General features: G+C 35.6%; 1 protein-coding gene across 4 annotated transcripts in view; it reads left to right on the top strand.

Moving 5' to 3' along the window:
* Window positions 1-26304, top strand: part of ABCC9 (ATP binding cassette subfamily C member 9) — a 148438-nt gene that overhangs the window by 5981 nt on the left and 116153 nt on the right. For all 4 annotated transcript variants that reach the window (XM_004270927.3, XM_049694242.1, XM_049694240.1 and 1 more), the window contains exons 5-13: window positions 1835-1976; window positions 6822-6943; window positions 14278-14444; window positions 15494-15736; window positions 17812-18006; window positions 20226-20378; window positions 20890-21045; window positions 22208-22342; window positions 24585-24747. In XM_004270927.3, coding sequence (XP_004270975.1) covers window positions 1835-1976; window positions 6822-6943; window positions 14278-14444; window positions 15494-15736; window positions 17812-18006; window positions 20226-20378; window positions 20890-21045; window positions 22208-22342; window positions 24585-24747 — 1476 coding nt within the window. The remainder of the gene's footprint in view (window positions 1-1834; window positions 1977-6821; window positions 6944-14277; window positions 14445-15493; window positions 15737-17811; window positions 18007-20225; window positions 20379-20889; window positions 21046-22207; window positions 22343-24584; window positions 24748-26304) is intronic.

Raw genomic sequence — 26304 nt, 5'->3', positions numbered from 1 at the left:
CTCATAAAAATAAATGAGAAAACAATCAGACTGTTTTGTTAAGAAAGCAAGCATAGGGGCTTCCCTGATGGCTCAGTGGTTGAGAGTCCGCCTGCTAATGCAGGGGACGCGGGTTTGTGCCCCGGTCTGGGAAGATCCCACATGCCACAGAGCGGCTGGGCCCGTGAGCCATGGCCGCTGAGCCTGCGCGTCCGGAGCCTGTGCTCTGCAACGGGAGAAGCCGCAACAGTGAGGCCCGCGTACCGCAAAAAAAAAAAAAAAAAAAAAAAAAAAGCAAGCAAGCATAATTTAAGGATCCGCTTTAAAGAAATGTTTAAAAATAATTTGTAAGCTTTTATTTCTTCATTGAACAAGTCTTAACTGAGGGATTACTATGTACCTAGCATTCTAACAGTGACCAAAGGATTTCTGTTATATGACATATATTATGCAGAGGCCAACATAACTCTTGGTACATAGTTATTCATGTCAAACAAATGCATAGACATTAAATATATTGGGACCAGGACTTCTTGTTGTATGTGTGGTGGCATTTGTAGGACATTAAGAATGCCCTTTGGCCAAAAGTAGAACATTGTTTTTTATTGCAATTTTACAGTTAATAATTCCTTTTTGACATCCAGTTAACTTATTGAGAGCAATTATTATTACAGTCCTGTTTGCATCTCTAGCAGGGAACACAGTGGCTGGCAAAAGGGTATTTGAATCAAGTGGAACTGGAATTAACATTGTCAAAGGGAAATGGTGGAGAAAAATGCAGACTACTGATCCATAACACTGGCTACTTGAGTTAGTGAGAAATCATAAATAAATCTCAAAGAAGTATCAGGTATAAGGAAAATGGCAATGTTGCAAAAAAAGACAGAGTTTGCCTGCAGGAATTTACAGCATAAATTCTAGTAGAATATGTGAAATGTAACTAATTTTCAAATAATGAACAACTAAGATATGAATCAGTATTCTTTGCAAAGACTGCCTTAGGGGTCCCTTTTGTCCAGAAATACAGAAATTTCTTCCTTCAGTACTTTTAGTGCACAACCCCATTCATTCTTGAAGTATGTGGGGTTTCTCTGTAGTCAAAAAATTGAGAAAATAACGGTGACAAAAGAGACAAGAGTGGGGTCCTTTCTTAGCACCTCATATATGAGTTGACATTACTCTGTGTTTTTGAGGGGAAACCATCAAAATTTTTACTAAAACGTAATCTTGTAACTAGTTCTTTTCTTCAGTGAGCAGCTAAGGGTGAACCTATAATGTTCTTGAGCCTTCTTACAAGCTTGTCAATCAACAACACTTTAGCTTTCTTTGAGAAAATACCACTAGCACTGCTGAATAGTGCTGGCCGGGTCATAGGTTATCATTTTTCTTGCATGATATGCATATGATTAAGAGTTGACTCAACCAGTGGGTCCTATATTTCATCACCAAGTATGGGTTTTTTTTTTTTTTCGGTCAGTCCTCCCACAGATCCCATCTTTTGAAAGATTTGAGACTCCAAATAGCTTTTATTAATGTCATCATTAATTTATTTTTCTTTGGAGTGAATCAGAGACCTGTCAGTAAGAGCTTAATGAGCATGAGATAACCAGGTTGTCATCCAGAGTTTGTTATTCCTAAGCAAGGCAACAAATGTTAACGTGTTAACCTAGGCAGTGTTGGAAACATTAATTGAAGTTGTTCTTTTTTTTTTAACATAATGAAAATAGCCCAGGCTTTCTATTGCTATCCTAGAAAGGAATAAGGTTTCAGGACCCCACTGCCACCCAGCATATCACAATGTAAATTATTTCCATGATTCTAATTGATCCTTTGTTTATCTCTTTACCTTTTTCAGGGTGGGGGAGTCAAAGCTCAAAAGTACAAATTCATCACAATACGTGGCTTCATTTTCCTGGACACAACCTGAGATGGATTCTTACGTTTGCCCTCCTATTTGTGCATGTGTGTGAAATAGCAGAAGGCATCGTTTCAGATTCGTAAGTGACCGCACTTAGTTAATGGGATTACACAATCCTAGTGGGTACGTTGCTATGGATAGCAGTTAAGAGTGTAACGTACCAAGTCAGCCTTAACTGTTTGGTTATAACTTATTAGGCGCCACAGCTGTCACCCATTTTATACGATCAACATGTATGTTGTCTGTATTTTTGTGGTGCCGCATCCTTTCTCTGATGATACAAGTTCGGATCTCTGGGGCTTGTGCTCATTGCTGTGCTTTCTGTTTCTTCACTCCTTTGTCTACAAAGCCCTGGCAGAAAATTCTCTCTTTTTAAACATTTTGACGTTTACCTTATCTTTCAAAATAGATATAAATAGCAAGAAAGATTGTCTATTTTAACATGTAGTTCCAATGGTTATATATTTATGTATAAATATATATACCCAGTTCTCAGATATTTCAATTTACTTTGTAAAATAGGAAAGATAGATGAGGCAGGCATTAAAGGAGTCTGAGAACCAGTGAGGATACAGCTACAAATTGAGGCAAAGCACATAACTATTTCAAAATCAGGATTTGTCATGAAACCCCTATTTTTGAAGGAATTTTGTCATTCTTATAAAAGAAGAAGTTTGTATTAGGCAGTTAGAATGTAATGAATTCTATTGAACTTGAACATAATGTGGGAGAAATATTTTTATCACATAGTAACAGAAAATAAACTCAAGTAATAGGAAAATTTCGATTACAAAATTACACTAAATGGTATGTCTTTCATTGAAGAATTGATATGAAAAGATCTTTAAAGTCTAAAACAGAAAGTTTTGAAAATCGTTTTCCTCTTATCGAATAAGAACCTCTCCTGAGGTTTACGTTTTTCTGTCGCAGTTAACAAGGAATGAAACTTCAAGAATTTTGTCATGGAGCCATCTATTTTGTAATGTTTTATGACAGTCTTTGCATATATGTGCACATGTTAGTTTCTGATTGAAAGGAAAATCAGAGACCCTAAGATATGTCGCCTCTCCAAGCATTTAGAAGCTTATTGGCTGTTATTGAGAATTGCTTACAACTCTTCGGCATTTTTGTATTATATTTTATTAGCATATCCAATTCTAGTCTTCATTTTTTTATTCCCTTAACATACAGGCTAATTCTCCATGTTTTTATGTACTTGTATATAGTGGAAGTCCCATGTGTCCTAAAAGCTTGACATCGTGTGGGCAAGGATGAGTCCTCCTTTCCAGCCTCATGGTTGATGTGTAGATTCAGTCAGAGACTTAGGACAGAGGCTGAGCTAACAATGAGGACATGTGCTAACGACGGAAACTTTTTTTATAGCCGTAGTGTTATAAGAGACCCATGCTAAAAACAAGCAGAAATACACCTTTGATCTTGTGCTACCCTCTCCCATTCTTTTGCTGCAGACTCTTCTCCTTCCCCTTTTCATCCAGGACTCTCCAAAAGACATTTTCCAGTTACTTCTGAACCCAAAGATTTTGTTTGCTTTCTCTCATGCCTTGTCCTATTCCGGAAACTGCTTCTACAAGTATCCCAGAGAACATTAATGATGCCTTCACGGACATCTTTTCCTCTTTAACATACTTATTATATTTGACACCTCTGATCGTGCCTTGTTTCCTTCTTTCTTTTGTTTTTTAAACAAAATTTTAAGAACTGTTTTTTACCTAAAATATCACAAATGCCCATTATAATTAGTGAAACAATGCACAGGCTTTCCTGATTGAATATTTGATTTTCCTTTTTAGTAATACAAATATTAAAGCTTTTAATTTTTCTTTTGAAACATCTTGTTTTGCACCGGTTTTCCTAAGAAGTATTCTCTTTTTTATTTCTATCTAAATAATTTGTGATTCTGGTGGAGATACTCTCCTAGGTCTAGGAATCATTTTCAGTTTGCGCTTTAATCTGATTTGATTGGTTTATTATTAGAGCATGTAATTTATTAAATGAATACCTTCTGGGACATTAACATCTTCATTATAGTCAAATATTCCATCATTTTATAAGTAATTAATGAGTATTAAGAAATAATATATATTCTTTATAATAAGGAGACAAAATTTTATTGAGTTTACTCATTGTATTGCTACAGTCCTGTGTGTTCATTATTTTTATATTATTTAATCCATCAAATTCGAAAAGTGTAAATTAAAATCTTCACTATTACTGTGTTTTCATTTAGGTTTTCATTTCTATCATTTTCTCTTTTTTTGAAATTGTTCTTTTGTTTTCTGTGCTATATAGTTTTTGGTTTTCTCTCTAACTTTCTGACTAAAGATTTTCTGCTATAATGGGATATTTATGCTTCTACGAAAACACTTAAGTCTGCAAATTTTTCTCTAAAAATAATAGAGGTTAAAAGAAAGAATAGGGTTTTGGGACACTCAAAAACTATACTACATTGTAAGTAGAGCAGTTACAATGTGATAGAAATCTTAATAAAAATACTAGTATGGTTAAGAAACATATTAAATTCCTAATAAAGAAATAAAGTAAATATAACCCTTACTGTAGCTTCTGCTATCTTTATGAATCCTTTATTGTTGCCTCCCTTACTGTTTGTTATTCTTTTTCTAACTTCTTGAATTGACTACTTAATTTATTTATTATAATAATTTCTTTCTGAATATGTTTAAGATTATAATTTTCTTCTGGGTTGGTTTTGACCACATTTCATAGGCCTTGATGGGTAGTGTGCTCATTTTTAAATTTTCTAAATATTAAGTGGCCTTCTGGTTCTTTCTTTGCTTCAATAATTAAAGAGTATTAGAAGCATTTCTTAATTTCTGTAACGATGAACTATTTATTTCCTACTTTTTCTCTTTGATTATTTGAACTGTTTCTGGGAGGAGGTGGGTGGTTTTTAAGCCAGCTCTTACGCTATCATAGTACTATCACATTTTCATTACCCTCTTTGTATTAATAACTCCAAATGTCCCTGATTATGTTCCAGATCTCCACATACACTTGCCTTTTAGGCATCTTCTTTTGCGTGTTTATTAGACACCTTCACAATCCACACATTCCTCTCTCCAATGGGCTCTTCCTCTTAAAATCTTATCACCGTCTGTCCAAGCACCCTGAGAATTGTTCTCTACATCTCCATCACCGTCACACTCATACCCTAACGCTAAGTCCTGTTCATTTTGACAGTCTTTTCCAAGTGAACATATGACTTTAAACATACAATTAAAGCTATTCATAATTTGCTATCCTACCAACATTAAATTACAGTTACTTTGGAGCATAAGTGAAATGGTTTAAAGTAAGCCTGTAACATACCTGCAAAACACCTTCCTAACTCATACATGCAAATTACTTCTCCATGTAAAGGTCTCATCACTCTAACCTCTAAGTTACCCTGCTCCAAAAGTGACTCTTCTAAGGCTTACTGTGGTCCAAAGAGAAGGGAGAAAAAGACTGTCAAAAGACTGTATTATCTCCTTCATGTTACTGCTGCCAAAGCTCAACTCAGGCTTTCATCGTCTCTCACCTGGCCTCTCCCCATAGTTTACTAACTACTTTCCTTCTTCTGTGTCTCTCTCTTCACCTCAGACACACACAGTACCTACCAACTCCACCATCCACACTACTACCAGATTGATCTGTCTCTAAAACCCTAATCTTATTCTACCACTTTCCTGTTAAAGTATTTCTGTTTTATGCAAGATTAGATTTTAGCTCCTTACCATGGCATACAATGCCTTTCATAATACAACTGATCTCAAACTTACTATTTAAAGAACATTAAACTACTTGGAATTTTACACATTCTGTTCCCTGTTTGTTAAGTGCTCTTCCACCGCTTTCCTGACTAGTGGCTTCCTTTTTATATTTCAGTTCTCATTGTCAGCTATACCTTTTCTGAAATGACCTTCCCAAATCTTCCTCTTTCCTTCACTCTTGAACTATTTACTTCCTTCTCTATACCGTTTGTGTACCAGTATATTTCAATAATTTGAGAAAATGTAAATGTTTAACTGTATGGTATTATTAATACAAATGGACTTGAGGGCTGTCTACCATGCACATCTGTCCTGGCATATTTCCAATCCACCTGAAGCTCTTTATTGCCCTCAGAATGAAGTCTTGTGTCCTTGCAGCCACACTGAATTGCTTGTAGTAGTACCCTTGGACGTATCTAGACCCTCTTCCTGGAACAGTCTTCCTCTACTTCCTCTAAGGAGCAATTCCTCTTCTTAAGGTCTCAGTTTAGAAGTCACTCCTTTCTCAAGGCTTTCTCTGTCTCAGGCACTAGCCTTGCATGCATTCCCAGTCCCTTCACCTGTGTTATAATTCCCTATTTCCTATTGTTCTTCTCAATAGACTGTAGACTTTGTGACCACAGACACTATATCTTGTCTTGTTCACTGTTGCATCCCACAATCTAATAGTGTCTGGACCAGCAAACACATATGTGTTGAATGAATTAATGAAAATGGAGAAGCCACTGAAGGCCATAAAGTTTTGGAAAACTATCAAAAGAATAAATGTACTTTAACATACAGTAGAGTTCATATTCAGCTGATTGTTTTTACTTGCTTCAGGTGTTAAATTATTTCAGCAGTTCTGCCCTTCAGTATAGGAATTGTTATACATTTGCTTTTGTTGTAAGCATTGTAACATCTTGTTTAGCTGTATTTACCCAACCCTCCATGTGAGGGTAAGTCTTTTCAGCAGAATTATGTCTCCCAATGTAATCTTCCTTGTATATTCTCGTAGCATTCTGTATATAAAATACCTCATTCTGTATTTTAAATATTGCTGAGAGAACGTTTTAATGAAAAAGTTGGAAACAAAATGTGACGCTGTCTGGAACCATCAGCTGTAGACACTGATACTGTCCCGCTCTCTGTAGACGGCGCGAGTCGCGACATCTCCACCTCTTCATGCCGGCCGTGATGGGATTTGTTGCCACTACAACATCAATAGTATATTATCATAATATTGAAACATCAAATTTTCCTAAATTACTTTTAGGTAAGTATGATCCAAGTGTTGTAATTGTTGTTTTTTCCCCCAAGAGCTATTTGTTTTTCTTTTTCCTCATGGTAAATGCTCTCAGTGAGGGTAGGGATTGGAAGGCATGAGAATTCTTCTTTAGTCTCCCATTAAACGTGGAGATGAAGTAAGTTGAGTTATTATAGGCTGTGAAAACTCTATCCCCTCAGGACATCTGATGAGCAAGTCACCCCAGCTAGTTCTGCGTGTTTCTGCCTCTGGTTTGGAGGCCTGAGGCATTTTCCAAAGATCCAAGTCTTTCATGGATGCTGTGGGCGTGTCATACTCTTCCTAGAATTGCTCTTGAGGCATCGGGGGCCTCTCTGCAGTGGAGTGTGGTTCACTGCATGCTGAAAACTATACTCTCCTGAGAAGCAGCTGCCCCCAAAGCATAGCCCCTCACATCTACATCCTGCCTAACATTACTTTTTATAAGCCTCTCTTGCCTTCTTGTCCTGTGGAAATCAGAGGCTGTCTAAAGTTTTCCTAATTTTATTTTTTGCTTTATGCTGAAATAAAGAACTCATTCCAAATAGTTACATGTAATACTGTGATCCATCCTTGCATTCCTTGGTGTACACCTTCATATAGAAAGCTGAGGTGAAGTTACAGAACATGGATCATGCATGGGCTGCAGAGGACTGTGTGTCCTCTAAAATGGTAGGCAGAGTTGTATGTTTTTGTGTGAGTAAATGCTTAACAGTTTTCTAAGGTTCATGGATTTCGTTTGATTGTTATTTGATGAAAATGACATTGACTACTGAATATAGCAGTTAGGAAAAGGAATGATTAAACCACACAAATATTATTTTATTTGTTTATCCAGAGGATATTAAAATTTGAAATGAATAAGTGATATGTGCTGATGATTTAATTCTGTGTTGCATCACATTATATGATTCAGCAAAGGTAATCAAATAAAAACAAGTTGTCAGGGTTCAATATTCATTTAAAAGGCTTGTCCAAGTCAGAATTATCTTAATAGAAAGCCGTTTGGTATAAAATTGTAGGCAGATATTATTACGGAAATCTTATGTAGATGCCAAAAAAAGGCAACAGCAAAAATACAAATAACATTGGGAATTCAATACTCTTGACATTAAGTTTCTGAAAAACTGATGTGGATATAAGAGTTATAAGATGTAATTAGAAAGGAAATGTGCAATTTAATAATATTTTGAAGGAAATGCAGTCAGAATCCGGCTCTAAATTTTTATGTAGATACAAGACAGAGGGCACAATTTGATCATATTTCTGGAAGGACTTATAGGGTTAAAAGCTAGTCTAACTTTCTTCTTATTTTAGGAGAGAAATATTTGGACCTAGAAGAATCACACATGTTAAGAACCCAGAACTAGTAATTTTGTCCCAACATTATATTACGAACATCACCAAACATACAGAAAGTTGAAAGCATTAGATGAATACTTATTTTTCTACCACGTAGATTCTTCAGTATACATTTTCTTCTATTTATTTTATCAAATATCTACATCTTTCCACTCCCCTATTCATCCATCAATTCATCTTAATTTTTTGATGCATTTTAAAGTAAGTCACAGGCGTTGCTATTCATCACTCCCTGATTATTTCAGCATGCATATTATTAGCTAAAGTTAAATATTTGTTTGCAGTTCTTTTTGTGAGATAAAATTTACATACCAAAGTACAGAAATCTTAATTTGTTAAATGCATACACCTGTATAACCCTATCATGATCTAGAACACTGTCATCATCCGTGAAAATTTTCTTGTGCCCCTTACTAATCAATCCTCATTTTCATCTCTGTAGAGGCACATCTAACCGATTTTTTTCTCACCGTGGATTAGAGTTGCCTGTTCTAGAACTTCACATAAATTGAATCATACAGTGTAAACTCTTCTGTGTAAGACTTCTTTCTCTCAGCATGATTTTTGGAGGGTCACCCATAATGTAATATCAATCAGTATTTTGTTCTTGTGATTGTTGGGTTGTATTCTACTGTATACATATACCACAGTTTTTCCATTCTCTTGTCAGTAGACCCCTGGACTGTCTTCAGATTTTGGCTATCATGAAAAAAAGCTGCTATAAACATGCATGTACAAGTTTTTTGTGAATGTATGTTTTTATTTCTTTTGGGTAAATACCTAGGAATGAAATTGCTGGGTCATAGGGTAGGTACATAAATGTTTATATTTGTAAGAAACCACAAGATTTTTTCTCAAAGTGGTTTATTTTACATGCTTACTAACAGTGTGTGGGAATTCCAGTTGTTTCACATCCGTTTGAAGATCTTGATTTTCTAATTTAGCCATGCTGGTGGGTGTGTACTAATAACACATTGTGGTTTTAATTTGCATTTCCCTGATGACTAATGATGTTGAACACTTTTGATGAGTTTATTGGCCATTTGTTATTTTTGTGAAGTGCATATTCATATCTCCTGCCCACTTTTTATTGGACTGCATTTTTATTATTGAGTTGTAGGAGTAGTTTGTATATACTAGACACTAGCATGTCATCAGACACATGTTTTGAGAATATTTCCCTCCCAGTCTGTGGCTTGCAAACTCATTTACTTAACAGGGTCTTTTGATGAACAGATTTTAATTTTAATGTAGTATAATTTATTATTTTTTCATGTATAGTTACTGCTCTCTGTGTCTTAAATCTTTGCCTTCCTTCAAAATATGTTGCCCTCATATTCTCCTGGGTTTTTTAAGAAGCTTTATACTTTCAGTTTTTATTTTTAGGACTGTGATTCATTTAAAATTGGTTGTGTGTATGGTATATGAGGTTGGTGTCAAGGTTCTTTTTTTTCCAAATGTATAGCTGTGTTTGAGCACCATTTGTGGAACAGACTTTCCGGTTCTCATTGGATTTCTTGGGGAACTTTGAAGAAATTAAAGCAAATGACTTTAAGTATGATCTATTTCTTGGCTCTATATTTTCCATTCCTTTGATACAGTCATGGATTTTTATGCCATCGCTATTCTGTCTTGATTACTGTAGCTTTGGAGGTCTTGAAGTCATGTATTACGATCATACAGCTTGTTTTCTTTGTTTTTCTCCCAAGACTGTTTTGGATACTTTAGTTCTTTTTTATTACCATATACGGGTTAGAATCAGGTCGTCAGTTCCTACTTTAAAAATAAATTCCTTGGGGGGCTTATGATAGGGATCGCCCTGAATGTACAGAACAATTTGGGGGAGAACTGACATCTTAAAAACGTTGAGTCTCACAATTCATTCTTTACTTTTTTAGGTCTCCTTTCATTTCCTGTAGCAATATTTTATAGAGATGTAGAGATCTTTCATGTCTCGTTAAAATTATTATTAGCTTTTTTGTTTTACCACTGCTGTTATAAATGGAAGTGTATTTAAAATTTTATTTTCCAATTGTTTCTGCCAGTGTGTAAAGTACAACAGGTTTTTTATATTGACCTTGTATCTTGCTACCATGGAAATTCACTCATCACTTTTAATTATTGCTCTGTAAGTTTTTTGGGATTTTCTATATAAACAAACATACCATCTGAAAGTAGAGACAGTTATACTTGTTTCTTTTCAAACTTTATGCTTTTTTTTCTTTTTCTTGCTATATTGCACTACCTAGAACCTCCAGTAAGATGCAGAATAGACATGGTGAGAGTGAAATCCTTATCTAGCTCCTGATGTTAGGGGAATATAATCTTTCATACTTAATTATAAAATTGATTATAGGCTTTTTTTTTTTTTTTTTGCGGTATGCGGGCCTCTCACTGTTGTGGCCTCTTCCACTGCGGAGCGCAGGCTCAGAGGCCATGGCTCACAGGCCTAGCCACTCCGTGGCATGTGGGATCTTCCCGGACCGGGGCACGAACCCGTGTCGCCTGCATCAGTAGGTGGACTCTCAACCATTGTGCCACCAGGGAAGCCCTAAGCTTTTTATATAAGACCTTATCAAGTAAGTTTTTTTCTATGCAAAGCTTTGCTTTCTCAAGGGTTTCTTTTTTTAGTCATGATAAATGTTGAATTTTATTGAAAGACTTTTTTTTCCTGCATCACTTGTAGCAATTATATTTCTGTTGTTTCTGCTGATGTACATTGATTGGTTTTTCAAATGATAAAGTAACCGAGCATACTGGGCTAAGCCATACATTGTCATGATTTGTTATCCATGCTACATATTGCTAGAGTTTGTTAGGGTTTTTTACATTTATTGTAAGGGATATTGGTCTGGGTTTTTTTTTTTTTTTTTTCTTCTCACAATAGCTTCGTCAGGCTTTTATATGCTGGGATACACAGATGAATTGGAAAATGTTCTCTATTTCTCTGTTTTCTGAAGGACATTGTGTGAGATTAATTTCATTTCTTCCTTAAATGTTCAGTAGAATTCACCAGTGAAGTCATCTGGACCTGGAGTTTTAACTAAGGAGGGATTTTAAATTATAAATTTATTTCTTTATTATCGACTCTTCAGAGTATCTGTTTCTTCTTATGGCAGTTTTGGCAGTTACAGTTTTTGAGAAATTTTCCTTTGTTTTCTGAAATTACACAAGCTTATTTTTATTTTACTTTTTTTTTTAGATTCAAGGGAAGTTATCTTTATTTTCTTAACTTTTTATTTTATATTGGAGTATAGTTGATTAACAATGTTGTGATAGTTGATAGTTCAGCTGTACAGCAAAGTGATTCAGTTATACATATACATGTATCTATTCTTTTTCAAGTTCTTTTCCCATTTAGGTTGTTAGATAATATTTAGCAGAGTTCCCTGTGCTTTACAGTAGGTCCTTGCTGATTATCCATCTTAAATATAGCAGTGTGTACATGTCAGTCCCAAACTCCGTAACTATCCCTCCCCCTCATCCTTCCTCCCTGGTGACCATAAGTTCATTCTCTAAGTCTATGAGTCTGTTTCTGTTTTGTAAATAAGTTCATTTGTATCTTCCACATATAAAGAAAATTTCTATTTCATCTAAGTTTTTGGATTTATTGTCATAAATGTTGTTCAGGATATTCCCTGATCATACTTTTTAAGTACATAGGATATGAGGGATAACTCTTCTTTTATTCCTAATATTGGTAAATCTGTGTTGTTTTCCTGATCAGCCTAGCTGGGGACTTATGAATTTTCTTGATCTTTTCAAAAAAATCAACCTTGTTGGATTTGTTCATTTTCTCAGTTATTCATTTTCTATTTTATTGCCTTTTACAGTTATCTCTCATCTTTTTATTTTGTTCATTGTTATTTCCTTAGCTTTTAAGGTGGAAGCTTAGGTCATTGATTTTGGACCTAATTTTTTCTAAAATAAATATCTAAAGCCATAAATTTTCCTCTAAGTATTATTTTAGTTGCAATTCTTAATTTTTTAATCTGTAGTATTTTCCTTATAACTTAGTTGAAATGTTTTCTAATTTCCCTAGTGATTTCTTTTTTAACATGTGGTTAATTAGAAATGTATTTTTTTTACATCTTTATTGGAGTATAATTGCTTTACAATGGTGTGTTAGTTTCTGCTTTATAACAAAGTGAATTGGCTATACATATATCCCCATATCTCCTCCCTCTTGCATATTGTTTAATTTCCAAATATTTGGAGATGTCTAGATATCTTAGTGTGTGGAAAAATCCAAAGGTTACCTCCATTATCTCTGCCTGGTGTTCACACTCTGTATACTTTGAGTGTGAGTGGACCTGTGACTTGAGTGTGAGTGGACCTTGAGTGACTTGAGTATGAGTGGACCTGTGACTTGCTTCCAGCCAATAAGGTTTGGCAAAGATGAAGATACCAAAGCTGTTGAGACTGTAGCCCTAGTCCACACCTGGATTGCAGCCTTGATTCACAGAAACTGTGAGATAATAAATGTGTGTTGTTTTAAATTTCTAAACCTATCATAATTTGTTAAACAGCAATAGAAAAGTCAGTATGCTTATTCTTGATTTTTAATTTAACTTCATCGTGATCAGAGAACATTCTTTATATGATTTCCATTATTTTCAATTTATTGCTTCTTGTTTTCTGAGTGAGTATATAGTGTGTACGAGTACCATGTGAATTTAACAATAATGTAGATTTTGAAGAGGTGGTGTATTTTTATAATATTAAATATCAGTCTTATACATATAAAGTAGTTCAAGGTGGTTGATAATGTTCAGACTTTCTACATCTTCATTAGGCATATGTGTATTTTTTATTGTCTTTATGAAAAATGACACAGTTATCATAATTAAAAGTTTAAAATTTTCTGATAATACTCTGTCTTGAAGTCTATTTTATCTGATACTAATATAACCACTCCGGGTTTCTAATGCTTCTTGTTTTCATTGTATAGCTTTTTCCACCCACTTATTTTCAATCTACTGTTTCTTTATATTAAGGTGAATCTCTTCAGATAGCGCATAATTTGGTCCACTTATTTGTTCTAAATCCATTCTGACAATCCCTGTATTTTAAGCTAAAAAAAAAGATATAAGTTTCTATGCCAATGTTCAGTTATTTCTCTCTAAGGAAGTTGTGATCACCCTTAAACTTTCTGGTTTTGGTAAGTGCTGTCCAAGCGGGATTGTCTTCTGTGTATTTTAGATTTCTTCTTGCTCATCTCATATTCATTTGTACTGAGCTTTATTCAAAGTTCAAAGTATACTGGATCCTTGACGACAGATTTCTAGGAAAGTCTGTGCTTTCATCTCATATTTCTGCAAAATGCTGGCTGTGGTTATGAGATGATATAGATCCCTACTTTTCTGACCTACTTGTGGTCTAGTTTGCTCTATAGGATCAGTGTTCTTCTCTGTGTACTGTGGATGCCTGTGGTGTTTTAAACCATTTGGGTGAGAAGAGTCACTTACTTACCTGAATTCTGATCAGTAAAGCAGAAACCCTATTACATTGCTACATAGATTCCATAATAATTCCAGGATAACACCCCTGGCAATTGCAACATACTTACTAATGGATAGGTTACAGTTTGTTAACTCTTTATATAATCAGGGCTTCTTAAAAAACAAGACCAAAATATAAAGTCAACTTTAAAGTCTATAGAATTAATTACATGTTAAGTTCTGAAGAGTATAGTCTGTCCTATTTACATGTCTTCCTATATCTGCACATCTATCCCACATAGTCAGAGTGGAAGCACTAATATTATAAAGTCATTATCATACTTCCAATTCAAAACTCCAAAAGTACACTAAAGCGTATCTGTTGTTTTGTTAACAAATAAAATTATCTGGAAATAGAATATCTTAAATTGTCTTTGTCAACACTGTATTTATATTGAAATTTCAGTGAAGCTTTAAAAAAATAGCAGTGAAAGATTGTATCTTTTCTTTTTGTTTTTTCAGCCTTATTCCTGTATTGGGTAATGGCCTTTATCACGAAAACCATAAAGTTGGTCAAATACTGGCAGTCTGGTTGGGGAGTATCAGACCTGCGTTTCTGCATCACTGGCATAATGGTCATTTTGAATGGACTCCTGATGGCCGTGGAGATCAATGTCATTCGCATCAGAGTAGGTATCTAGGGATTTTGTATAGTTACTGGAGTTTAAGACCTGAATATTAAAGATCATTGTCAGTTAAGAATCAGTATTTAAGAGGATAAACAGTGAAATATCATCTATGTGTATAAATATAAAATTGAACTAATTACTAAGTTTCAGACCATTAATGTTCCCCAAATCTCAGTGTGACCCTGGAATCTATTTACTGTATTCATTCATAAATATTGATCAAGTGCCTATGATGTGCCAAACATTATGCTTCGTCTATATTATAGATGAAACTGTTTTCATCAGGTAGTTCCATCATCCATGATTGGTCCAATCAAACCTGGCTTAATCAAATTAGTGTATTCGTAGAGATTTTGAATGGAAAAGAAGATAACCTAATCCAGTTTGCTCATTTCATTGGTGAAGAAACTTCCGTAGGTATAACTCTAGCTGTATAGCCAAAGTAATATGGTCAAGTCTCATACCTGGTCTGTGATTACAAACCTATTGTACTTCCCGCCACATAACGCTGCCCGTTATATAGTGTGATATACTAGTGACTGAGTTTTCAATGTTCATTTTCTGTCAGAGCACTCTGAATTTGCTGTGAATGACAAGATACATGTTGCAATGGGTAGTGGAAACAGCGAACATTAGCCAGACCACAAATTAACAGAGTGACTCAACAGTGGTGTTGATAACACATGTAAGCAATCTGCACGATGTAAAAATATTCATTTAGTTGAATCTACCACTAAGTATCATGAAATATCGTGAAAGGATATCACGAAAGATTGATTTTTAGTGATAACTCTCTTTTAAAGGGGTAATTGATTTTTAGCATTGGCCCAAGTGTATTAAGTGTGAAATTCTGGAATTTAATTAGAATGTAGTCACAACGAAAGGGATTTTTTTTTTCCTCAGAAGGATATTTCAGAAAGGGATGGAAAGAAGTATGAAAATATAAATTTTGGCCTCATGAAATGAAAATGTAGAAAAGGTTAAAATTTTATTTTTAGTATGTGGAAAAAGAGTTAGGTTGTTATCCTGTGGAATTTTTCTTGCCACAGAGATATGTGTTCTTCATGAATCCTCAGAAAGTAAAGCCTCCTGAAGACCTCCAGGATCTGGGTGTGAGATTTCTTCAACCGTTTGTGAATTTACTGTCAAAAGCAACATACTGGTGGATGAACACGCTCATCATATCTGCTCATAAAAAGCCTATTGATCTGAAGGCAATTGGAAAATTACCAATAGCAATGAGGGCGGTAACAAATTATGTTTGTTTGAAAGATGCATATGAAGAACAAAAGGTAAGTTAGTATCTGTTTTTCATGTCCGTGATTGTAGAGAATGGGCCTATTAATATAAAGGCACTAAGCTTAAATAATACCTACAGTTAAGGAAGAGCAGATTTTCTCAATCTGTCTTTCCCAGTAGTTTTGAGTCATGTTAACTGGGCTGCTGAGAATATACCAGTAGAGCCTATGAAATATGGTGTGTGAGTTGCCCAGTCACTACATGAGGAGGGACAGAGAGAACACTGTCTTTTCTCTAGGACCAAATAGAAAGTAAGAATGAAGTTCAATAATTGTGTGTGTCTAATCCTTGCCACCATATATTAATAATTCATGGAATTTTCATTGTCTTTTTTCAGGTATCTTGTCAATAATTTTGTTATTTAAAGGGAAAGTATCCATGAATAACTTTTGAGAAACTAAAACCCTTAAATTAATTATTAATTAAAATTTGGATTCTGTATTTCAAAATTGGGGAACTAAATTAAATAAAGGGGCATCACCTACCTACTCCATGTATCATGCTACCTATCTGGCAAAATTGGTTTCTTCTTGTACTTTCTCTGGGTATTTATAATTGCTTTTAAAAATTTAAATATCAGAACCTTTGGATATTTTCAATTTGTCTTGTTATCATTCTGAGTAGTTCTGTGTGATAGCCACCGTGGAAGATGTATTTTATATTGCTGTCACCTACAGATATTATTGTAATTAAAAATAGGAGTATTTACACCAACATTGGAAGGGAATTGGGTATGATGGATCAATTAAAGAGTTTTTGGCTGTTCTAAATCAAGATCAACAAAGCATTTATGGTAAATGATGAAAATGACCTCTGTTTTGTGTCAAAAATGTGTGTTATGAAATTAATATTGCAGGAAATGGTTACTACAAACGAACCTGAGTCACCTCTCTGGTTTCACCTCTGGGAAAAGTATTGCATAATATATATATATATTTTTTTGCGGTACGCGGGCCTCTCACTGTTGTGGCCTCTCCCATTGCAGAGCACAGGCTCCGGACGCACAGGCTCAGCGGCCATGGCTCACGGGCCCAGCCCCTCCGACTGGGGCACGAACCCGTGTCTCCTGCATCGGCAGGCGGACTCTCAACCACTGTGCCACCAGGGAAGCCCTTCATAATATTTTAAAAACTTCTTTTCTAAAGCAAAGATGAACGCTATAGCCTAAGCATAGCTTAAATTTTCTGACTGCTCTTTATAATACAGAGTCACTTGAACTCAGTGTGTTAATGTCTTTTATCAATAAACTTTAAAAAATAACTGAATTATTCATCTCACAGGGAGTTGAATATGAAACACGATTGAACTGTAATGCATTGGGTTAGCTTCTTTGCCACAATGAAGAAACTCTATCTACTTCCTCTCCAAGATGTAATTATAATTGTTCAGGTCTTAAAATCTTTTCAGCACATGATTATAGAAGTGTGAAGCCATGAGTTGGCTTAAGCAAATATGCCATTCTTCATTCTGCATTTCTTTGAGGAATAACTAGGAAACACAAGTCTAATGTAACTTTTAAAAAATTATCGACCCCCATTTATGGAGATGGGAAATACCTGGAGAAGAAACAATTTGAAGTTGGATGATCTCTTTTGTTTAGCTTGTAACTTGATAGGTGAATCTCTTGTGATCTGGTGACTTCAGAAATGTTAACTAGACTGTCAATAACCTGGACCTTTGTATTTTACTATTTTCTTTTCCATACAGTGTTATTTGGTAATATTCATGACAAATTTATTCATTTTCTAAATCAAAGGGAATTAAAATTAGTTTGGTCTTAAGAATTTGGGGTCATCCTTTGACAACGAAAAATAATACAAAATGTGTGAAAAACTGGCCTGGTTACTCTTCATTCTCTCTATTTCATTAAAACACATTCAGTAGTTATTGTTTACAAAGGATGCAAGGATACCAGACTCTATGTACCATATTGAAAGGGATTCAGTAACATTTATTTTTAATCTTTTAAAATATAAGAAATATTGGAAGAGATGTCCATAGTTCCTAGGATTAATTGCTGCTCTATTATTTTATTATGGTTCCTCAAGGTTTTTTTTTTTTCTTTCAGAAAAAAGTGGCCGAGCATCCGAATCGGACCCCATCTATATGGCTGGCAATGTACACAGCTTTCGGGAGACCCATTCTACTTAGTAGCACATTTCGTTATCTTGCTGACTTACTGGGTTTTGCTGGACCTCTCTGTATTTCTGGAATCGTTCAACGTGTGAATGAAACACAGAATGGGACAAATAACACAACAGGAGTAAGTTTGTGGTGCTTTTGAAAGGAAACATATTATTGGCAAATTTCTTTATACTTGTTACTTTTTTAAAATGCAGTTTTATGAGCCATTCAAACAGGCTTATTTACAGAGAATTGAATGCTTTTTAAAAGAAAGAAAACAATAATTTTCCTTGTAGAGAAAAACATGAGTGTATGTATTCAATGAATGGATGTGGCCAACAAAATTATTTCTCAGATTGAGAGACTATAAACATTTAATAAGCGTTTACTGTGTGCTGGAAACGATGCTCAGAAATTTCCTATTGATTATTTTATTAGATCTTTATAGCAATTCTGTAAAGAATTTTCATGCATGAGTACATGAGGGTGGCTGAGTCACTTTTTTAGAGGCCTATGACCAATGATATCGGCAATGTGATTTGTAGTATGTACTTTTATCTTTTCCTATATAGTAAAAGCCATCATCCTGTTTCACAATTATCAGGGCCAGTCACATTATACTTTTATTAGATATTATATTACTGTTGGGGACTATATAGTATAAATTATTTGTTGTTATAAATTTATATCTTGTATTTCCTGTTCTTAAGAAAGTCTGCATCATGAACTTCCCACCTAGTTTCTTTCTAAAATAAGAGTTGATTTCCCTAGTTTCACATATAGAAACTCTAGTCCCGATGAATCAATTTTCCTTTTCTATTCTCTCAATCTAATTTCCTGTCCTCTTTTCTTTACCTTTTTTTTTTTTTTTTTTTTGCGGTACGCGGGCCTCACTGCTGTGGCCTCTCCCGTCGCGGAGCACAGACTCCGGACGCGCAGACCCAGCGGCCATGGCTCACGGGCTCAGCCGCTCCGTGGCATGTGGGATCCTCCCGGACCGGGGCACGAACCCGCGTCCCCTGCATCGGCAGGCGGACTCTCAACCACTGCGCCACCAGGGAAGCCCTTCTTTACCTATTAAAATTGTACACATTTTCAAAGCCTGCAGTAAATGCTGCATCTTCGGTGAAACTTTTTCTGCTTGTCCTCGTTGGAATTTGACTCTCCTTGGTACCCTTCTAACACGTTGTTCACTTTGCGTTGACACTTACCATAAATGCTATTTATAATGAAGCAGGTTATTTGTGGATATACTTACCTTTCTAGGTTGTGAGCTCTTTTAAACAGAGCAACTAAGAACAGTTCCCATTTGTGCCCACAATGCTTAGCCCAGTTCCTTGCATATATTAGTGCTCAATTGTAATAGAGGTGAACCAGATATTTTACCATTTAATACACGTTTGTGATGTTTTGTCCCTAGTAGCCTGATTTACATACAGATATCGGAATTCCACATAGAATTCCATCATCCCTCTCCCTTACACATATTAACCATGTATTTTTCTGAGAAGGAAGACACTTACACATTTGTACGTATCCCCAGGAAAGAAGAGGAAGGGGACCAGAAGTAGAATTTAACGGATCTAAACCATAAAAACTGAAGAGTGCCCAAATTGACATGTGTTGATTTGAGTGTTGCTTTTCCCTTACTTCTAACAAACAAGTTACCATATGCTAGTTACAAACAAAAAGCAATCAATTTGTATATTCTTATGATGACTTAAGTCATAATCTGACTAAAACAGTTTTTCATAAGTTGTGTTTTGTCACTGAAAGTGTCATGTGGGTGAAATAAATAGCCAAATTATGTATTTTATAATTTATTTCATTATATGAATTCAGATAGATGAAGATCAGAAAAAGTCAACTCTGTAGAATTATTTTAAATTAATAAGGCTATGGAAATTGTATTTTAGTTTCATTGGTCTTGGAAATTTTATTTTTGTCCCATTGGTCTTTCTGACCGACTATCAGCTTTTAGCTTCTACTTCTAAATTACAGTCTAAACTAACTTCTATCTTGGTTTACTATTTTCCAGTTAACTAAGGTAGACTATATCTTTGTAGAAAATGTATTCAACTTAAAAAATTTTTAATATACCTTTTTTCCTACAAATGCCTTCAGGCATTTCCAGCCATCTTAATCATCAATTTGGGAATTTTTACATTGAACGGGTTTGTATTTGTATCTGTGGATATTATGAGGAAAACCCAAAATTGCCTTGCTGTGGCTCATTCCATCGCTGTACTATAGACATTGAATTTTTATATTTAACAACCATGTATTGTTTAATGCATGCAAACTGTATACCAGTATATGAACAGTTTTAATTTATATCTTTTTTTCTTTTGGGATAAGACTTCAGAAACCCTCTCATCAAAGGAATTTCTTGAAAATGCCTATGTTCTAGCAGTTCTTCTGTTCTTGGCTCTTATTCTGCAAAGGACATTTTTGCAGGCTTCCTACTATGTAACCATAGAGACTGGCATTAATCTCCGTGGAGCCCTGCTGGTACGTACAAGCTTTGAATGATCTTGACCTCTTGAAAATGCCACATACCATCCAGTGATAGGAATGGTAGAGGCTTCAGTTTAGTTTTTTCCTTCCATTTTCACTGTGATATTATGACATCAACGCTTCTAGGATCTAATGAATAAAAAAGAACCACAGAGCTAATTAATAAACCCACTGAGAATTAAAAATAATACTTATAATAATATATTAAAATATTTTGAAATCTTGCATTTATTTATTTCTGTTACTGTTTGTTCCAGAGATTATGTTTAAATTTGAATATATGTTTAGATTATATCACAAGAAAAAATAAGTTTCTCTTTAGTTGAGGACTGAAAGTAACAATACTGAAATGAAAATAATGGTTGACTTAAGAAGATGGCATTATAGGGTTTTTCTCCTTTTTTTCAAAAATTTTTAAAAAGTTATTTTTTTCAATGAAAATAAGCATAATGTTGATTATTAAGTTTAGAGCTTCAAGTACATTTCTTTTTTTTTTTTTTTTCAGGCCATGATATACAATAAAATCCTGCGGCTTTCTACATCTAATTTATCCATGGGTGAGATGACCCTGGGTCAGATCAATAACTTGGTTGCCATTGAAACCAATCAACTCATGTGGTTCTTGTTCCTGTGTCCCAATCTATGGGCTATGCCTGTTCAGGTAGGTCAATATAAGTAAGATTCTTATTTGCAGAGGAAATAAGAACAAGAAGATATCAGTTTTAAAATTTATTGTTTGTTTTTTCATTCGTAATGGAAATCCAAATCCATGTGTATATCATTCACAGTGCTTGGCACAAAGATTTAGAATGTGCTTTATTTTATCAAAATGTGTTTATACACAGATCAACTAGGTAGCTGCCTACATGGTGTAATTTAAAATGCATCAAAAATTCCAGGCTGCCTCTAAATGACTGCATCAGAGGTGACCTGAAGGGAATTTTCATTTTGATTGGAATTCCCAAAGAGCCTAATTGATTAGTCACTAAACTAATGTGCCATTGCCTCCAGAAGGTCACTAATAAGCTGTTATCATTGGCATATAGGCATGGTTAAAGGCTTTAACTGTATGGATACAATGCATTAGTTGACATCTTGAGCTGTGATAAACTGAGCTATTGGGAAATTGAAAAAAAAACAACAACAAGAGAAGATAACAGGGTTAAAACCTGAGTTTTAAAAGAAGAAGGTGACAAACTGGAGAGGCTAGGCCTACATGGTTCAGTCTTCGGTTTGGGAAATAAATTTAAAAAGGGAAGTAAGGTAAGATGGGGCACCAGCATTAGCTTCTCCACGGTTTTAGTTAGACCTACCCTTTTTGTCATTAAGTGACTTCTGGGGTCATTGAGGAGCTGACGAGCTCAGATCACTTAGTCCACAAACAACTATCTTGTTCTCTTACATGATGATGCTGGTTCTTACTTTCTATCCCCCTTGCCTTGAAAAGCTAATACAGTTCCAAGAGAATATGGGATGTTAAATTTATGGCGGGTGACAACATTTTCTAGAAAAATTTTGTGTTCTTTTAAAAATTTTAAGCCTGTTTCAGGTTGAAAGCCTCCTTGGGACCCCTCTGCAACTTCGTGCAGTAAATTGGTTCGGTACCAGTTGCACACATCATGACACTAAAAATAAATTCCAGCTATTTAGCCTTCGCCAGATAAATCATAGTAAAACTCAGCTGTCACAGTTGAGCTGACTTCCAAATACACTTAATCTAATAATTAAGAAACACTGTAATTTCACTAAAAAAATCCTTCCTTTCATGCAGTGGTCCCCACACCCCTATTCTTTTTCCCCTTGCCTTGTATTTTCCCTGCTAGATCATAATGGGCGTGATTCTGCTCTACAATTTGCTTGGGTCCAGCGCGTTGGTTGGTGCTGCTGTCATTGTGCTCCTGGCGCCCATTCAGTACTTCATTGCTACAAAGTTGGCAGAGGCTCAGAAGAGCACTCTTGTAAGTAACATCTTTTGGAAACTTTATTAGGAAAATCTAGTCATGCGGTTTTATTTTTAAAATATAGGAAATTAATACATACCACTCAGGATTATTTGGAAATCATTATATTTCATTTCAGTTCTTAGGCAGCAAATGGGAAATTTCTGGGCTGCTCAACAATTTTTAAAAGTGGATTTGACATCTAAGACAGAACGATCTTAGACTGTAAATGCAAGAATCCCAATGCCTGATGTTTTCACAAGTCATGATGTGATGAGGCTTTGGATCTTCTTGTAGGTCACTTACCTATACTTACGGGTACTAGAGAACCCACTTATGGGTACTTTAGATTACACGTACATTGGATGTCAATTAATGACATGGGAGAAATGGATCGAGGAACAAATAAAGGGTCAGATTTGGCGCTTCTGAAATTAAATGTCCCTAGGGTTGAATCAGACCATGTGATGAGCTATGGAGTTACACTGAAGTGTTTCAGTGGCAGCTGCTCTGAGTATGTTCGTGGTCAACTTGGCAAGCAAGAAAAAGCTTCATTATTGACCCTTTCTGGCTTCAATTTGCCATGAAATCATTTTATTTGAGCAAGAATTGGCTTCTTTTAAAGAAATATTTGCAAATAATAAAATTGTTGACAGCATGTTTAGAAATAAAGTTTGATTAAATATGAGCAAGGCTGTCTGTAAATCAGGCGTGAAGTGTAGGGATGCTGCCACTGGTGGACTGTTTCCCAAGTTGGTGTTTCTACCGTGACAAGCAAGTCTCATGTCACACAAGTGGTTTTTATCACTTGTTTTTCTGCCGCTTCTGACGAGGTTCCTTATTATTTCTGTCTGAGCCATCTACCCTCTTTACTCCAGGACACGAATACAGAAAGGTGTGGAAGAGGGACACAAAGAGGGGACATGACAAACCAACATCTGACTTTCATTTAGCCATTCATACTGATTCGTTCACTCACCAAAGCAGTCACTGATAGGCCCTTAAGACCCTCAAGAGACAAAAGGATGAATAAAATCAGATCATTTGCTAATGCCATTTGCAGCAACATGGACGCAGCCAGAGATTATCATACGAAGTGAAGTAAGTCAGTGAGAGAAAGACAGATATCATATGATATCACTTATATGTGGAATCTAAAAGATGACAAATGAACTTATCTATGAAACAGAATCAGGGACATAGAGAACAGACTGATGGTTGCCAAGGGGGAGGGGTTGGGGGAGGGATGGAGTGGGAGGTTGGGGTTAGCAGATGTAGCATTTATACATAGAATGGATAAACGACAAGGTCCTACTGTAGAGCGCAGGGAGCTATATTCAATATCCTATGAGAAACCATAATGGAAAAGAATATAAAAAAAGAATGTGTATATGTATAGCGGAACCAGTTTTCTGTACAGCAGTAATTAACATTGTAAATCAACTATACTTCAAAAAAAATCAGATCATTTGCTGCTTTTGCTTCCTTCTATCAGCCTTTTGCCACTCTGCAGATCCTTTTGAGAGTTCACAGGTGATGTTGCACTTTCCTAGTAATTCTAATGTAAGATTTGGAGGAAACTGAAACAGTTGACAAAAGAGAGGCTTTTGGGTCTGCTACACATCTCTTCACAGTTAATCCAAGTGGTTAGCAGTCAGTACCTCTAAGTTAGGCCTTACACAAGAGCTTATGAGGAAGGAGGTGGAGATTTCTTGAAGTTAAAAACAATAGGCTTGGTTTCAATAAGTGTCTTATGAAGACTCAGTGTGAGCACACACACTACTGTACCCTCACATTCCCAAATCAGAAGCAAACTGACTTTTCTTATATTCATTGTTTCTCTTTTCCTAAGTATGAGGGATAGTTCTGAGGGGAGAAAGAAACGATTCAGATATTAGAAGGAGCCATTGGAAGCCTCTTTGTCATTTCCCTACATGTCTGTGTGTGTTATCTGCAGATATTATTCAAGGAAATCATGTGAAACTTAAGAAACTGCTTTTATTTAAACCAAAGCAAGAGAGGCATAAACAGTTTTTTTAGGTGGAAAGAAATTTGAGGCCGTCTCATTCAACTCTTCATTTTCACACTGGAGGCAGCAGTACAGAGAGTTTCATTGCTTCTCCCGGGAATCTCACAGCCATCATTAGACTCAGAGCCAGGCAGAAATCACGCTCTCCTCAGTCCCTATCTAGCATGTGGTATTGCCTCTCTGATTCACTTGGATGCAGCTTGCATTGTTTTTTATTCCTTTCTTTTATAGGATTATTCCACTGAGAGACTGAAGAAAACAAATGAAATACTGAAAGGCATCAAACTTCTAAAGTTGTACGCCTGGGAGCACATCTTTTGCAAGAGTGTGGAAGAAACAAGAATGAAAGAACTATCCAGTCTCAAAACCTTTGCTCTTTATACATCACTCTCCAGTAAGTTGCTGTTGCTCTGAGGACCACCGAAAAACATGTGGTCTGTTCACTTTAACTTGTGATCATTGAGGCATCCTGGGCATCAGAGGAAGCCCATTTATTTTCTCCATTTGTGTGGTCCAATAGCCGCTAGCCACGCGAGGTTATTTAAATTTAAAGAGCAGAGTTAGGACAAGCTAAGAGTCAAGTAGACCTGAATTCAGTTCTTTACAAATGTGTGTCTTTGCCATGTTACTTGACATCCGAAATCCTTGGTTTCTTCATCTGTAAAATGGGGATGGTGATGATTCATCTGTAAAATGGGGATGGTACTGATAATTGAAACCCTCTTATCAGTTACAGTTGGGATGCATCATGGGTTTTCAGTAAACATTTATTTAAATTGATTTGACTGTAATACTGTTGATCTTCTTGTCCCCAGACATCCTTAAAAATTATGTGAGGTTGTCGTCCCTGTCTCTTTGGGAGTTTATGTTATTATGTTTCCTCGAAGATTGCATGTGAAATGCCAGTTTTGAAAATTGAGGAGAAAACAGTGTCAGCATTTCCAGTTGAAAGAAGCCAAACTGCATTCACATAAAATCCTCTTTTCCAATACACTTTCAAGACTTTTTAAATACAAAGCATTTTCTCCACAACTCTAATTTTTAAAAAGCAATTGCTACAAAAATATTATTGTTTTTTTTCTCAGAGAGTGACACTGAATGCTCTCAAGAATAATGAGTTCGTGTTAGTACAATTCTTCTGAACTTAGCCAAACTACTCTCACTAATATTTGATTTAGTTTGTGTGTCAGTTTTGCTCATTTCTATTGTTCCCCAGACCTTCAACAACTTAAAGTTTTGGAGGTTTATAGATTGTTTCCTTTGAATTCTAAACTACTTGAGTCCTTAGAGATTATAAACATTACTTTTGTGAAATGGATTTAAGGAAAATATTTGGTTTATATAGCTCATTTATTCTAGCCCTAATGCTGGATACATTAGAAATGAAATGGGGAGGGGATTTATCTTCCAGCTCCGCACCACTGCTAATATGGTGTCAAAACGCTAGAAGATGGAATGATCGATAGTCACTTGCTTATATGATAGTGCTCTAAGCTGCTGGCTCCTACAATATATTTGTCTCTGCAGTGGACTGAGGTTCTCGTGGCGAGGATGGATACAGCCAGAAATAATGATGATAATAATGATAATAACAAAAATATATTGAGATACTCAGCCAATTATTGCCATAAGTAGCTTTACATATATCGTCCTATTTAATCCTCACAACAGCCCAATGATTTCGATTCTTTTTTTTTTGGGCCATGCCACATGACTTGCAGGATCTTAGTTCCCTGGCCAGGACCAGGATCGAACTCAGGCCCCAGCATTGAAAGTGCAGCGTCCTAACCACTGGACCGTCAGGGAATTCCCCAAAGATTTTAATTCTGTTATTACCTTCATTTTGCAAATTAAAAGATTAAGGTGGAGAGAGCTTAAGTAACTTGAGTTTCCCCCAAATCATCCAGCTACTAAATGGCAGAGGTGGGTTGTTAACTCACCTTGACCCAGT

Source organism: Orcinus orca, chromosome 11 (genome assembly GCF_937001465.1).
Source record: "Orcinus orca chromosome 11, mOrcOrc1.1, whole genome shotgun sequence".
Classification (NCBI taxonomy): Eukaryota; Metazoa; Chordata; class Mammalia; order Artiodactyla; family Delphinidae; genus Orcinus; species Orcinus orca.
Note: the sequence above shows the minus strand (reverse complement) of the source record. Positions and strands in the feature narration are given on the sequence as shown.